Source organism: Bos indicus x Bos taurus, chromosome 10 (assembly GCF_003369695.1).
Source record: "Bos indicus x Bos taurus breed Angus x Brahman F1 hybrid chromosome 10, Bos_hybrid_MaternalHap_v2.0, whole genome shotgun sequence".
Classification (NCBI taxonomy): domain Eukaryota; kingdom Metazoa; phylum Chordata; class Mammalia; order Artiodactyla; family Bovidae; genus Bos; species Bos indicus x Bos taurus.
Window position 1 is genome coordinate 65,654,001 of NC_040085.1, and position 14,955 is coordinate 65,668,955.

General features: G+C 41.8%; 2 protein-coding genes across 3 annotated transcripts in view; both read right to left on the reverse strand.

Moving 5' to 3' along the window:
* CCDC175 (coiled-coil domain containing 175) overlaps positions 1-4,563 on the reverse strand; it is a 74,431-nt gene extending 69,868 nt beyond the window's left edge. Inside the window, exons 1-3 of the mRNA XM_027554231.1 lie at positions 4,156-4,563; positions 2,126-2,211; positions 227-338 (exon numbers count right to left, since the gene is read on the reverse strand). Of these exons, the coding sequence (XP_027410032.1) occupies positions 227-338; positions 2,126-2,211; positions 4,156-4,333 (376 nt within the window). The 5' untranslated portion in view covers positions 4,334-4,563. The remainder of the gene's footprint in view (positions 1-226; positions 339-2,125; positions 2,212-4,155) is intronic.
* Positions 4,564-13,849: 9,286 nt separating this feature from the next.
* RTN1 (reticulon 1) overlaps positions 13,850-14,955 on the reverse strand; it is a 243,951-nt gene continuing 242,845 nt past the window's right edge. For both annotated transcript variants that reach the window (XM_027554237.1, XM_027554238.1), the window contains one exon: positions 13,850-14,650. In XM_027554237.1, coding sequence (XP_027410038.1) covers positions 14,608-14,650 — 43 coding nt within the window. In that variant the 3' untranslated portion in view covers positions 13,850-14,607. The remainder of the gene's footprint in view (positions 14,651-14,955) is intronic.

Genomic DNA, 14,955 nt, shown 5'->3' on the forward strand with positions numbered 1-14,955 from the left:
GGACAAATATTGACTTTAGTCTATTTATAATAATTATATAAATTCAACTCATATATGTTATCCCACTTAAAAGGGAAACATATTATGGATCTCACTGTATGTGTCTTATATACTCTTTCTGGCTATTTTTTGATATGGAATAACTATTCAACTCATCTTGCTACAAGTACTAGATTACTGCCTTATAAGATAAACTAAATTTCTACAGTTCATAAACTCAAAGTACCTTCCAGTTCTCTGCTAACACTAGTGGGGAGAGTTTCCAACACAAAATATAATCTGCTGAGTTCCATGCTTTCAATTTCCAGAAGATCTATTGTGGACTTTCTCATTTCTTCCTGAAAATGTAAGTTACATATTTAAAAAGTTAAGACATTAAAATAATGAGATTGATTTCCTAAACAATGCCCACAAATGTTTTCAGACATCAAAATTTGCTTTTCAGTAAACATCTTTTGCTGTCATTTTTATTTGGAATAGAAAGTGGGAAATAATTGTTCTCCAATCAGATTTTAAGGTATCTTTCTTCATTTATCTTTTAATTTCTTCTACTCAGAAATTATTTTTTCACTATGTGTGTGTTCTGTTTTAGGAAAGACTCCTAAAAAAGAGTGACATTGAGAAAAATCTCCTTAATAAACTGGAACATGACTGTAAAAGCATGCTTAGGTATAAAAAGAATGATAGTTTTCTAATATCTACCTAAAAATCCAAACAAATAGTCAGGTGGGGATATATATGTGGGACTATTTTAAAAAAAGGGAAAACATTTAAAAAATTGACAATCTGATAGTGGAAATAACAGATAAACTGTTTCAAATAAATGGTGGTAGTGGGTATAGTTCTTTATGATCTGAAAAAGTGCCATTATATTTTATGAATCATAAAAAGCAGGTTGTCTTACTGTATATTTAGTATGATCATTTTTCTGGTAAAAAATAAAATTCAATACAGGCATCATCTATATCCTGAAAGTAGGAAAGACATCCATCAAAGAGTTAATCATGATTATTTTAGGGTGGGATCATGATGTTTTTTACACTTTCTTCCTTTTGCTTGTCTATTTTTCCTTAACTTTCCCATGGTAAACACACAATGTTTTTATTATAGTGAAAATGTTACCGTAAAAAATGAGAGGATTTATCTCTATTTAAGGGATTTCACAGATCATATGGTATATGGAGACATGCTAAATACTTTAATAAGCCAAAATAAATACTTTAACTTTTCAAATCCTGGAGAAAGACATAACATTTTAATAAAAGAACAAAACAAGGAAAAGGTTTCCCAGGATCACAACGCAGTACCACACACACAAACTCTCAGTGTTTACATATATGTACTTAATTTACTGGGATTATAAAATCAAATTCTGTAGTATACATGTACAACTACGTATAATTCCATAAAAATACAAAGTAACGAGATTAACTTTTTTCAGCAATCTGTAGACTCATTTATTTTATAGCCATATTTCTACATTTTAAGATATTTGATACGTAGGAGATTTTTACTCAATATTTTTAAATCAAATGGGATGTCACCTTTCTGAAATATCATTCAGGGCCAAGGCCAAATAGACATGGTTGTGACACTTCAAAAGGAAAGTCTTTAAATATTACTTTGATGGGGCCCAGTTAGCATAACTGAAAGAGAACCTGTTTGCTTTCATTGAAAAGCACTGTCTATGTTAATGGAGTAAGTCCCGAACAATCTTTCACCAGTTTTGTGAGGAAGTGCTTATAGAGACTTGGGAAAATTGGCACTATGCATGCAGTTTATCCCAGAGGTTGTTTGCTGGTTTTAAGCAATGTTCACATATTGATGGCACGTGACTCACTCTTAACTGAGCTCTGTTATCACCAGGGCCTCTTCTCTTGAACAGTCTTGCCCTCTTGCATAGCACAGGTCCTTAACTCAGTGCTCTGCCTGGGAAACTGGGCAGCAATCCACGGCTGATCCACACTGGTGCAAATGTTAGTAAACTGAGAGAAATTTTCATTCAGGGCAAATGTTTTCCTTATTCATCTACTGAAGTACGTTGAACAGAGTTGGTACTAAATTAAAGTTTGAAGAAGAAATAAGTGGAAGATTGAAAAAGTAGCTCTTATAGGTAATACAATACCAATTTCTTAACAGCGATAGCAACGTCCTTAAGAAAGTTCTTAGCTTCTTCATTGCATTTAAAATAGTCACTTTGCAGTGATTGTTCTAAAAAAAAAATCAGAAAATTAAGATCTCTTACTTATCTATCCAAATCCTATTTAACCCTTAAAGGTCTAGCTCAAATGCTTAATCAGTTGAAAATTACATCTTCTCTTAATTTTTATAGTAAATAATATGAATCTCTTATGTACTTATTATTTCTTATTTTACAGTGTACAAATTTAGGGATATACTTCATGTTTCTTGAGGCCAGCCTCCTCTTAAGTTTCCACCTTTGTATAATTCATGGTAGAAAGAAGGAATCTGTATAGTATAGGACAAAAAATTCAATAATTCAATAAATATTTTATGAAAGGGATAAATATAACATGCCCATAATGTGGGCTTAAGAAAGTCTTCATATATATATTTGTATGTATATATATGCTGCTGCTGCTACTGAGTCGCTTCAGTCATGTCTGACTCTTTGTGACCGCATGGACTGTAGCCTGCCAGGCTCCTCCATCCATGGGGATTCTCCAGGCAAGAATACTGGAGTGGGTTGCCATGTTCTCCTCATGTGTGTGTGTATATATATATATATGTACACACACATATATATATCCTAAATGTAATATTTTACCAAAAAACACTTAATTCTTTAAAAATCCATCATGTCATTTTCACTTCTGTGCCAGTATTTTGATCATGGGGTGAGAGTAAATATTTGTGAAACCGGTAGGTGTGAGTTAGATAAGAGTTTTTAACCCCTTTCATTCACTGCCATATAAAAGATATTACCTTTCTCTCACATACTGTAAGATGAAAACACACGAGAAGAGAGGTTTGGAAAATGTTCGCAAAAGTAAGGAAGACAAGATACATGCAGACAGAGAAGAAGGAAAAGAAAAAAGGAAGAGGAGAGCCAACAGAGGAAACTCCACTCACCTTGGCTCTGTCACCATCGCATTATACAAATTCTGTCTAAACAGATTCCAGGCCTGCATCCTCATGTGCAGCATGAGTTTGATAAGCTTAATTTTTCACATGTTTGTATAATCTAAATTGATTGCTATAACTCCATGATGCTTCCCATTTCACAAGTGAGAGATCTAAGACTTGAGGTTATGTGATGTGCTTTAGGTGACAGAACCTATCACTGATTGAGTCTGGATTCAGACACAAAGCGTGTGACTCCAGAGTCCATGCCCTGAGTGGCCATCCTCACCTCCCAGAAGAAATGCTGTTTTCTGCCCTTCATTCCAGGGAGCTTGGATTCTCTTAATGGACTAAGTTCTCAAACCGAGTGAAAACCAGTTCCTGAGGTTCCAAGCAAGTGTGTGTTAGGGAGGGACAGGCATGCTTGGCTTGCTGTTGTTCAGTTGATAAGTCATGCCTGAATCTTTGTGACCCCATGAACTGCAGCATGCCAGACTTCCTGTCCTTCATTATCTCCTTTCGATTCTTCTATGGAATGAATGAGTACAAGCATGTTCCCACTTGCAACTGGACTGGATAGCTACATATTTTATAACTCACACTTAGGGCAAGAAAGCATAATGAAGCTTTCTCCTATGACAAATTTTCTGATAGTCCAGAAATTGTTAGCAGAAAAAGTATTTGTGCTTAATACACAGTTCCTTGCCTAAGGCAACAGGAGCTTCTTGAACACTCACTTTCTGATTTACCAGTTAAAGTCTCCAGTTTGCCATGACTAAGTGTTGGAGAAAGTTAACTTGCCAAGAAAAAGCAAGAAAGAGACGAAGTGAAATTAAACACATAGCCTAAATGCAGTTGGGCATTCTAATTACAAGGAAACGGCAATAGCCTGGGAGTTCAGGATTTGTCTGGGATTTGTCACCAGCTACTAGTGTGAGCTGAGCCTCGGGTCCCACTCTGTCGCCCATCTCCCCCACAACCAGCTGGAGAAGGTTCCCTCTAGGGTTTCCGCTTCATGCTCTCTAAGCACCACTTCGGAGATGTCCCTCTGAGAGCCCAAGGGCCGCTCACCCACAACAAGGAGCTGCTCAAGAGCGTCGGTCGCTACCGAGGAGCCCAGCGTGGAGGGGAAGGTGCATAATTCCAGGGAGGGGCCAGTGGAGACGGCGGCCACCGGCAGCGCCTTCTCGCTGCCTAACCCCAGCTCCGGGGACCAGGAGCTCAGAGCCATCTTACTGCTCTTGCGCATTTTCGACCAGGCCAGAGGTAAGGACTGCCGGTTGCCACGGGCAACGCGGACGCTGAGGCACTGCGCCAGCTCGTGCCTCTCACCTGGGGTGGGTGCCTAGCCAGTTTCTCTAACTTTATCCACAATAATTAAGGGATCTTGTAGCTATGAGACCCTCTTTAGCCGTCATTTCCTCTTTGCATTTCCATTTCTCTAGTTCAGGCCTTGTAGCTGAACACTTGTGCCCTTCTCACGGACCGGGGTGGGGAGGGGGGGGGAATCTGATCATGTTTGAGCGCATTTCAGTGCTAGGTACTAAAGGGAGGAGCTTTATGTACAGCTCCCTAATGTCCACACCGGCTATGTAAGGACAGTTCTTTTATAATCTCCACTTAAACAGACGAAGAAACTGAGGCAGGGATGACTAAGTGAATTGCCCAGGGTCACCAGATAATCATTTTGAGTTTAAAGTGGAGCCTGTGTAAATCTTTCCATTATGCTACAAAACCCATCATTGTATTCTTCAAGACCTTTCCCTGGAGACCTTCTACCCTGAGCACATTTTACCTTGAATCAGTGAATTTCTTCTGCTTTCTCATTCAACTGTGAGCTCTTTCAAGGCAGGGATATTATTAATTTTTCTCTGTGTCTCTAAAATCCACCCCTGAATCAGGCTCAGATTGAGAGTAACTGTTAGTTCCTCTTTCCTCTGGCTGGTTAGAGAGTAGCAAAGATGATTTAACCCCTCCTTCTTCACTTTTCTTTACAGATTGAAATTGAAATCAAAGGGAAAATAACATAACAACTATATTGTTGAATGGGACTATCTTGCAGGCCTTGTCCTGCTTCACCCACAGTATCCTATTTAACCCTCATAACCATCCTTTGGGGTGGGTGTTATTCCCCACTTTGCTTATGAGGACACAGAGTATATGTATGTCCTGGATCATTGTGCTATACCGCCTTGGAGAGGACACAGCACATCAACAGCAGAGCTAGCTCCAGAATCCAGGCCTCCTTCCTCCATGGAGATCCACATCCTGGCCTCCTTCCTGGGTCCCTTCTGCAAGATTTGACATTCAGATCTATCCCTGCCCTTCTGTGTTTTTCTCTGTGTGTCAGGGGGAGGATGTCTAGAAACCACATTCCTCAAACACACTTGTTGGCTGCTTGCAGACACTGCTGGGAGATTAGCTGGCAGAGAAGCCATCCCCTGGAGTGGCAGTTTCAGGCCACCGCAATCGACTGTGTCCCAGCAACTTTGGCGGCTCCCGAGGTGGCAAGAGTGGGAATCAGTGCCTCTAGCAGTCTCCAGCTGTATATCAGTCAGTGCAGGCATGTGGGCATGGACCAGATTTGCGGCAGCTTTCCGGTCTCTGGGATCTCCTTTATGTTCCTTCCCTCTGGTTTCTATAGCCCTTGTAGCAAATTTCCTGTGGTAAATTCCTCTGCTTGAACTATCCTGACTGGACCACCCTAAGCCAACCTTTTTGCTGTCACCAGAATATTCTTCCTACTTATCACTTCATTTGGATCACATTGTTCTCCACTGTCTATGAGTGAGGCCAATCCCTGAGGGGGCGTTGCATACCTTTGTAATTACAAAAGACAGTAAAGCATTTTATTATTATTTAAAAAAAAAAAAAACTTTTTTAAAAAGAAAATTCACAAACTTAAAATAGTTGAGAACATGAAGAAGCATTCTTATCCTTCAGTAGCCATAGATGGTGTTCACCGGGCCAGAAGTCAGGCCCGACTTCTCTCCTGTTTTTCTCTGGTGACATAAACAGACACTTCTCTCTTCCAGTCAATATTTTTCAGGCAGACTTTAACTCAGGAGCAGAACAGCACAATAGAATACCCCAGTCCCATGCTGACATTTGTTTTTTTAGTTATGATAAGCAGGTTTGCTTCTGCTTCCCCTGTTGCTGACAGGGTCATCAAAGAATCCAGCTGCTGCATGAGTTTGACCCCTAACTTGCACAGGAGTGTTGATGATCCTGTATTCTGGTATATTTGCAGTTCCTACAGTATTTGAGGTTTATATGGTATTTGATGATGACACGCTCTTGTTCCTGCCTCTGCATAAATCTGGTACCTCTAGGGAAAACCTCAACTTCTTGGTTGTGTTTCTAGACCCTGGGTTAAACCAGGTCAAGGTCCCAGTCTTGGTTAAACATCTCATGTATAGGAAGTGGTTGCATGTTTCAATGCTTTGCTCTGCTCAGAATTTAAGGATCTCTGATGGTTCAATACTGGACTATGCTCAAATCCTCCTGAGGAGTAAAAATTCAAGAAAATAGAGTCTGTCTTCCTTACTCTGACCCTAATGATAACAAATACAGGGACTAATGTGGGTACATACAGTCCATGGGGTTCTTGTGCTACGAATACTGGAGTGGTTTGCATTCCCTCCTCCAGTGGCCCATGTTTTGTCAGAACTCTTCACTATGACCTGTCCATTTTGGATGGCCCTGCCCAGCATGGCTCAGAGCTTCATTGAATTATGCAAGCCCTTTGCCACAACAAGGCTGTGATCCATGAAAGGGTATGTGCCCATATTAGGTCCATATAGTCAAAGCTACGGTTTTTCCAATAGTCATGGACAGTTGTGAGAGTTGGGCCATAAAGAAGGCTCAGTGCCAAAGAATTGATGCTTTTGATCTGTGGTGTTGCAGAAGACTCTTGAGAGTTCCTTGGACATCAAGGAGATCCAACCAGTCAATCCTAAAGGAAATCAGTCCTGAATATTCATGGAAAGGACTGATGCTGAAGCTGAAACTCCAATACTTTGGTTACCTGATTCGAAGAATTAACTCAATGGAAAAAGCCTGATGCTGGAAAAGATTGAAGGCAGGAGAAGGGGACGACAGAGGATGAGATGGTTGGATGGCATCACCGACTCGATGGACGTGAGTTTGAGCAAGCTCCAGGAGATGGTGAAGGTCAGGGAAGCCTGGCATGCTGCAGTCCATGGGGTTGCAAAGAGCCGGACACAACTTAGCAACTGAATAACAACAACACAGGCACATGGCCCTGTCTGCCCATCAAGGTTGATCAGCAGGATTTATCTTAATGCCCTGCCACTTTTTGGCATGTTGTGTTTCACCTTTAGGCTTATTGCCTTATGGTCACAGATGGCTACTGCAACCCCGGACGGCATGCCCTTGTACAAAGTGGGGAAGAGTGGAAAGGATCCACCTGTGGAAGCCCCTCCCTCTCCTCTTCCATCGGGGAAGGAAATCTGGCCAGAGTCCTACACACTGGCTGCCCATCAAAGGGAGGTTAGGACAAGGGGTATCTGAGTTTCCAGCTTCTGTGCAGGTGACAGGAGAGAAGAGGCTTCAGAACAGCTGGACAGTTACCCAAGGAATGTCAGACACACATGCATTCTCAAACTAACCCCAACATGAGGTCCAAACTAACCCAAACATTAGGTCCAAACAGCTGGCTGGGTGGGCCTTTCCTAGGGGTGGTAAAGGAATCAGTGAAGCTTTTAGCATTGAATAGAAAGGGGGGCTTGATCTTTGCTCATTGGTACCAGTAGGATTTCCCCCATTTAAGCCTTCATATTGGCTTTGTATTGGCTTTATGCCTAGTCTGCAAGATGCTTGCATGTTAGGCAAAGATTCCGTAACCCTTGGGCTTTGCACAGCTTCTAAAGTACCTGTCTTGTGATCAGGCTGCACTTCTCAGCTACAGCAATTCTATCACACAGTCATTTGTGGTGAAATGGCAGGAAGACCGTGTCCCCTAGGTAATGCCAGATGGTTAGAGAAGCAAACAGATGGGATTAGTGTCCCTGATGAAGTTATGCCAAACAAGGATAGCAGAGCATCTCCAAGGAAAGGCAGACCATGTCACTGTTTGTAACAACGCTTTATAAGGGCTCTCCTTTTCAACTTTGTCTCTTGAACACTTGTTTTTATCCATCATCAGCAATTTCCTGGGGCTAAATAGATTTGAGTCAAATACTCATGGCATCATTTGCTGGTGGTTTTAGATTGGTTTAGGTAGTTTACCTCTTAATCTCCATTCTTTATCTGTAAAACTGAATTTTACATCCTGGGATTATGAAGCTTAAGTAAATAACAATGTGCTTAGCACAGAGTACATGCTATTTCCCATCTTTTATTTCTACTAAATGGAAAATAAGAAACATTTCTTCTGAAATACAAATGTTAATGTCCTTTCGCAACCCTTGCCTTCCTTAAACCTCTTGGTCATTCAACCCTTAGTGACAATTACTGCAATTAAATCAACAATTGCTGTCCCAGAGATGGGGAATGGGCTTTATATCCATGTTATTTCTGCTTGATATGAGTGACTGCCTGGAGTGCTCAGTTAGGGAGGATTCTGAGGCTCTGCAGAGAAAGATGCTCGTCAGGTTACCAGAGAAAGGTGTGGCCGCACGTGTTGGCATCGGACTCATTGGTTTACATGTTTGGGATGTGCAGGCTGTGTTCTGGGCATCGAGCTGGGCACTGAACTTATATAAAGAAACCCATAGGTGGCACCAGGGAAGGCCTCTTTGGGGAAGGGAGACACTAGTGGTGAGAAGGAGCCAGGCTTCTTTAATTAGTCTCTTAGTGGAAGAAAAAAGAGGTCAGAGAGAGACAAGGCAAAAGAGGGAAGAGAAATAAAAGGAGGAAGGGGAGAGATAGGGGTAGGAATCCAGAGAAGTCAGCTGTCTACTCTCCTGAGATCTTCCTTTTTCTCTGTTTTCCCTAAAAGTTCAGTTTCTCTGATGACTCCAGCCAGCATGTAATGAGCGTTTATACCAAACACTCTAATTAGTGCTTTGACTAAATCGGTAAAGAATTCACCTGCAATGCAGGAGACCCCAGTTCAATTCCTGGGTCAGAAAGAGCTGCTGGAGAAGGGATAGGCTACCCACTCCAGGATTCTTGAGCTTCCCTTGTGGCTCAGCTGGTAAACAATCTGCCTGCAATGCAGGAGACCTGGGTTTGATCCCTGGGTTGGGAAGATACCCTAGAGAAGGGAAGGGCTACCCACTACAGTATTCTGGCCTGGAGAATTCCATGGACGTATAGTCCATGGGGTCACCAAGAGTCAGACACGACTGAGCACCTTTCACTTTTTCACTTTCATGCACAAGATATGGCCCCTGTTTTTAAGAAAATGGCCCTGAAGGCAGAGAAAGAAGAGTAGGTTTTGAAGCACACCTGCAAAGCGGTATGTTTGAGAAACTGTACATTTTGTAACTGTTTCTGTGCCTTATTTAATCTTTATCATAACTCTTTAGGGTGATTATAATGATTACCCTATTTTTCAGAAAATCACACTAAGATGAAAGCTTCAGTGACCTTGGGGATAACCTTGGGTTAGGCCCTTAACGTCCTTCTGACTCCAGAACTAGGGCACTGTTTGCTGTGCTCGTGTTGTGCTGTGGCTCTGTAACCAGGGCAGGGGTTGGGGCTGGGTAAGGGCTTCCCAGGTGACTCACTGGTAAAGAGCATGCTTGCCAAGCAGGATACGCAGGTTCGATCCCTAGGTTGGGAAGATCCTGTGGAGAAGGAAATGGCAACCCATTCCAGTATTCTTGCCCTGGGAATCCCATGGACAAAGGAGCCTGGCAGGCTACAGTCCATAGGGTCACAGAGAGTTTGACATGACTGAGTGACTTAACAGCAGCAGCAGCAGCAGCAGAATATCATTATCAATTATGGCACCCAGTGTTTTTCAAGTGAGCATCTGCAGAGTAGTCAGAAATTAAATTGGGCCAGAAACAACCAAAGCCATATTTAGCAAGAATGTCTTATTTTTTAAATTACTATTATTAGCTTAAGTCACTGATGTTTCAGGTGGTATCCTCTTTTAGAAAGGTAGCAGCAGAGGATTGTTCATGCTTACTTGGATTTTTATATACTTTTCTCATGTTGTCATATAGTGTGCTTTCATTTCTACTTGAAAACCTCCTTTCAGCATATTGGGGAGCAACCAGAGAGAACTAACTCCAGCAGAATTCTTTTAAAAGGTAACTGGTACACAGGATACAAAATAATTCATCTCAATTTACTCACCAAAGAAAATGTGGCCCGCCAAATTAATTCTGTAATGTCGAATGTACTGAACTAAAAAATTTTAAAGAAAAAATTATAGTGAGGAGCTTGAGATTGCTGCCAATATAAAGCACTAGATAAGAAGGCTGGAGTGTGAAGGCAAACTGACTCTTTGCCCAGATCTACAGAGCTTGTTTATTGCACCTTAACCACAACCACACTGCTGCTGCTGCTGCTGCTAAGTCGCTTCAGTCGTGTCCAACTCTGTGCGACCCCATAGACGGCAGCCCACCAGGCTCCCCTGTCCCTGGGATTCTCCAGGCACACTAGCTGATACCAAACTGCAGTGGGAGCTCCTGTATCCACCTACTTCCCATACTTAGAAAAGAAAAAAAATAGTGAAAGTGTTAGTTGCTTGGTCGTGTCTGACTCTTTGCAACCCCGTGGTCTGTAGCCCGCCAGGCTCCTCTGTCTATGGAATTTTCCAGGCAGGAATACTGGAGTGGGTAGCCCTTCCCTTCTCCAGAAGGGAGTGCTAAAGTTCCAGTGCCTGAAGTTGCCCTAGTCAGTGACAATGGGACATCTGCTGGAACTCCATGGTAGTGAAGTAAGGCTCAGCACCCAGCTACACTCAGGGACACTCAGGTAAGGGAGGAGCTGTTCCACTACTTCTCAGTAGTAATGCCCTATAGTGAGAATCAACTGGGGAAACAGGTCTGGGCTCTGCCCAGAAGGAAAAGCCTTCACAGTGTTCTAAGGGCCACTATCATGCTCAGGGAGGCCTATGAGTTGAATTGTGTCCCCAACAAAACCTATGTTGAAGTACCAAACCCCAATATCTCAAAATGTTAGCTGATCTGCAAATAGGATCTTTACAGAGCAATGACGTTGAAATGAGGTCACGAGGGGGCCCTAATCCATGTGACTGGGCATCCTAATAGAAAGGGGAGATTTGGGCACAGAGGGAAGGTGATGTGAAGACACTCAGTGAGAAGATGGCCCTGGGCCTGGGGTGATGCATCTACAAGCCAAGGAATGCCGTGGACTGTTGGCACCACCAGAAGCTAGACGAGGCAAGGGAGAATCCTCTCCAGAGCTATCAGAGACGAGTGCGGCCCTGCCAGCACCATGGTTTTGGACCTGTAGCCTTCAGAGCTGTGACACAATAAATTTCTGTCATTTTAAGCCACGCAGGTGTTGGTACTTTGTTAGGGTAATACTAGGAAACTGATATGGTGGGGAAAGAGCAGAGAAAATATGAGCTATCCTACTTCCTTTTTTCCTGAAATGATCTGTAACACACCACGGCTTCTTCACCTACTCACCCGCTTCTTGCTTAACTTGTGCTTAGGTTCTAAGAATTTTCTATTGTTCACAGCTTTCAGGATAACCTCACTCACTCTGGGCCCCTGAGGGCTCTATTCTTGGTCTGCTTGTTACCTGGTCATTGGGTCCTCACATTATTTCCATCATCTCCAATATCATTTGATATTGATACCTATAAAGCAGGATCATTGTGCCCTGTGTTGTCCACCTGTTAAATTCTACATCCATACCTATCATTTTGTCAGGCTGGAGTTTCCTCAGGAAACTGTCTTCACCACTGCTAGCAAACAGAATTCCTCATTAGATCCTCTGAATAAGCAGCTGCTTATGAAAGGAATTCTGGGCTCTCAGGAGGGAGGAAAATACTGCAAAAGCAGACTCTGAAGGTTAATTTGACACAATAAAGCTGTTTAGAAGAAACTCTGTCTCAGAGGTTGGACACTGAAACACACACACACACACACACACACACACACACACACACAATCCTCTCCTCTATCTAGTAACCATGAAAAAAGCAGGCCTCACACCAAGTTTATTTTTTTCCTTCCCCAGATGAGCTCTTCTGGGCTTTATAACCTGAAAAATGGTATTGCACTCTCGTGATCAGCTAGTCTTTAACAGAGCTGGGGTTAGGGCGATGCAGGCAAGCTGCCTAGCGTGCAGAATTTAAGGAAGCGCTTACTTTCAGGGTTAGCCTTGGTCTTGAACTTCCACATGTAACCAGTCACCATCTCCAATCCCACCCCCCTCCACGTCATCTGTCTGAGTGGCTCCTCTGGGCACAGTGGGTGCTAGGCATGTTGAGCTGATACAGAGGATGAGGGACAGGTGAATATATCCTTTCTATTGTCACTGTCATTGTCTAGCAGAAGCTCTGTCATGCGTCACCTGTCTGTCAGTTATATCACAATTACCTCCTATATTCTACTCTCCAGTATCATGCACACTCACTGTGTCTATCTGACTCTCTGAGATCTAAGAAACAGAACACAAGCTCCTTAACATTCAAGTTTCTTTTTAGCATGGGTTCAACCCACCCTTTCAGCCTTACCTGGCCCTACATTGCCACTCAAGCTCCTTACAGCGTATTACTCACTGTTCTCTGAGTATTACTTACAGCGTATTACTCCTTACAGCGTATTACTCCTTACAGCGTAATACTCCTTACAGCGTATTACTCCTTACAGCGTAATACTCCTTACAGCGTATTACTCCTTACAGCGTAATACTCCTTACAGCGTATTACTCACTGAGACATGCCCCCACGTCTCAGCATCTTAGTCCATGTTCTTTCTTCGTACTGGGATATGAACCATCTCCCTCTGGAAAAAGCCAGATCAGAACCCAGCCCCAAAGTCTACCTCTGAGAATCCTCTGTTTGCTCTAGTTTTATATTGCAGCTGTTTTCAGCTGCTTTTGACTTAGTGAGCATTTCCACATAACCTCCTCCCATCTCCCCCAGTCTTGGCTGTTGGCAGTGTCAAGTTAATTGACTGTGTGTTCGTCACAATATTTTGCACAGAAGGGTAACTCCACGAGTGCTTATTGAACGCAAGTCCAAAACTGCCCAAAGGCAGCTTTTTATAAGTAACGATCCTTTTTCCCATTTTTATTTCTCCCACTGCTACTAATTTCATCCCCCGTTACCCCAGCATCTTTGACTTTGACTTTAACGGTGACATAACACAGGCAACTGGACTTCTGCAAAGAGCAGTAAATAACCCCAAAGACTCAGCTTGGTGAGGGCAGAACTCATTGTCTCTCTTATTCACCACCCTGTTCTGAGTGCTAGGCACTCAGTATCAAGTACAGTAGAGGCTCAATAAATAATTACCAAAACAGAGAGTTCATAGCAATTATAATTGTTTTATGCTAGTATAGTGTTGCATGTTATTATAAGAAGTTTATGGGAGTATTTATATCACGTTCAAGTTTTTAAAAAAACCATTTAAATTATCTACATAAGCCCCACCAAGTACAATATGAAGAATGTTTTCCAGTTTTACCAGTCTCCAGTGATTTCTATTAATAACTCAAATGAGCCATATACTAGGCTGGAGTTGGACTATGTGGATTCTGGAAACAGGAGCAAAGCGAGTACTTGGTCTCAGCCTGTCCGGCACATCCACAGATGCTATTTCTTAGAGTATTGAGTTTTCTGGTGCGATCACGAGAAGAGAGGGAGAAGTTTCTACACTTAGTAACATTTATTTATGCATTCAGTATCAAGTACATAAGTGCAAATATCCAGAATCCATAATTAAGTCCATTAGGAACTACAGAGAAAGTAATACAAACTGTAATAAAGTTAACATGCTGGTACTTTTTAGTTACCATACATGTAAATCAGCCCATCAGTCTCACACAACAAAAGTACTGCATGTTTGTTTTCGGGTTTATTCATTTATTTAATTATTTTAAGTTATACAAAACTGATTACTCTAAGTACGGTCGACTTGTTTTTATTTTTATGTTGTGTGTGTTGGAAAAACACTTAAACATCGGTTTACAAGTCTATATATTGTTATTAAAGATTAATCCAACCAACAACCCAAGGACATAGAAGCGATTTCCACTATTGCATCAGTGCACTGGGCAGGAAAGGCCTAGCCACAGGAAACATGAGAAGCTACAGAAGCATTGCAGAGAGAAGAACACCGACGAAGGAAAGATAACTTGGGTTCTCACCATCATGCACTTTTTTTTAGCAACACAAAATTAAAAACCACATCTAATACACTTTTTGCTATACTTTAGTGCTTGACACAAGTGACTCAAATATCCTAAGGGTACAGAAACAGCCTAAAAACAGCTGTTTTAAAGTTTGTCTCTAAGATTATGGTACTGGGGGGGAGAAACAATCAATCTGCAGTAACATGTAAGACAGAGCTGTTACCACTTCAGACATTCCTCTTGGTGTTCAGTCCCCGGTGGGGTATCCACTTACTCAGTGTGCCTTTTAGCGCCTGGGATTTTAGCCTGAATCCTAAAAAGACAATATCAGATGGTGGTAAATCACAAGTATTATTAATGAAATCATCTTATGACATCACTATGTGTCATTGCTTTAATTAGCTAAGTGACCAAATAGCTTAATATTCCAAAAAATAGCATAATTTTTATGTATGAGTGTCTATAAATGCATTTCTATGCAATAAGGAAGTATAATTAGATAATGAATGACCCCAGGAAGCCATATTTCTTAAATTATAACTTTTTAGGTAGACAAAAGATGTTGATTTATTTCAGAATTATAGAAGCTGTGATATACGTAGGTGACCATTTATCACT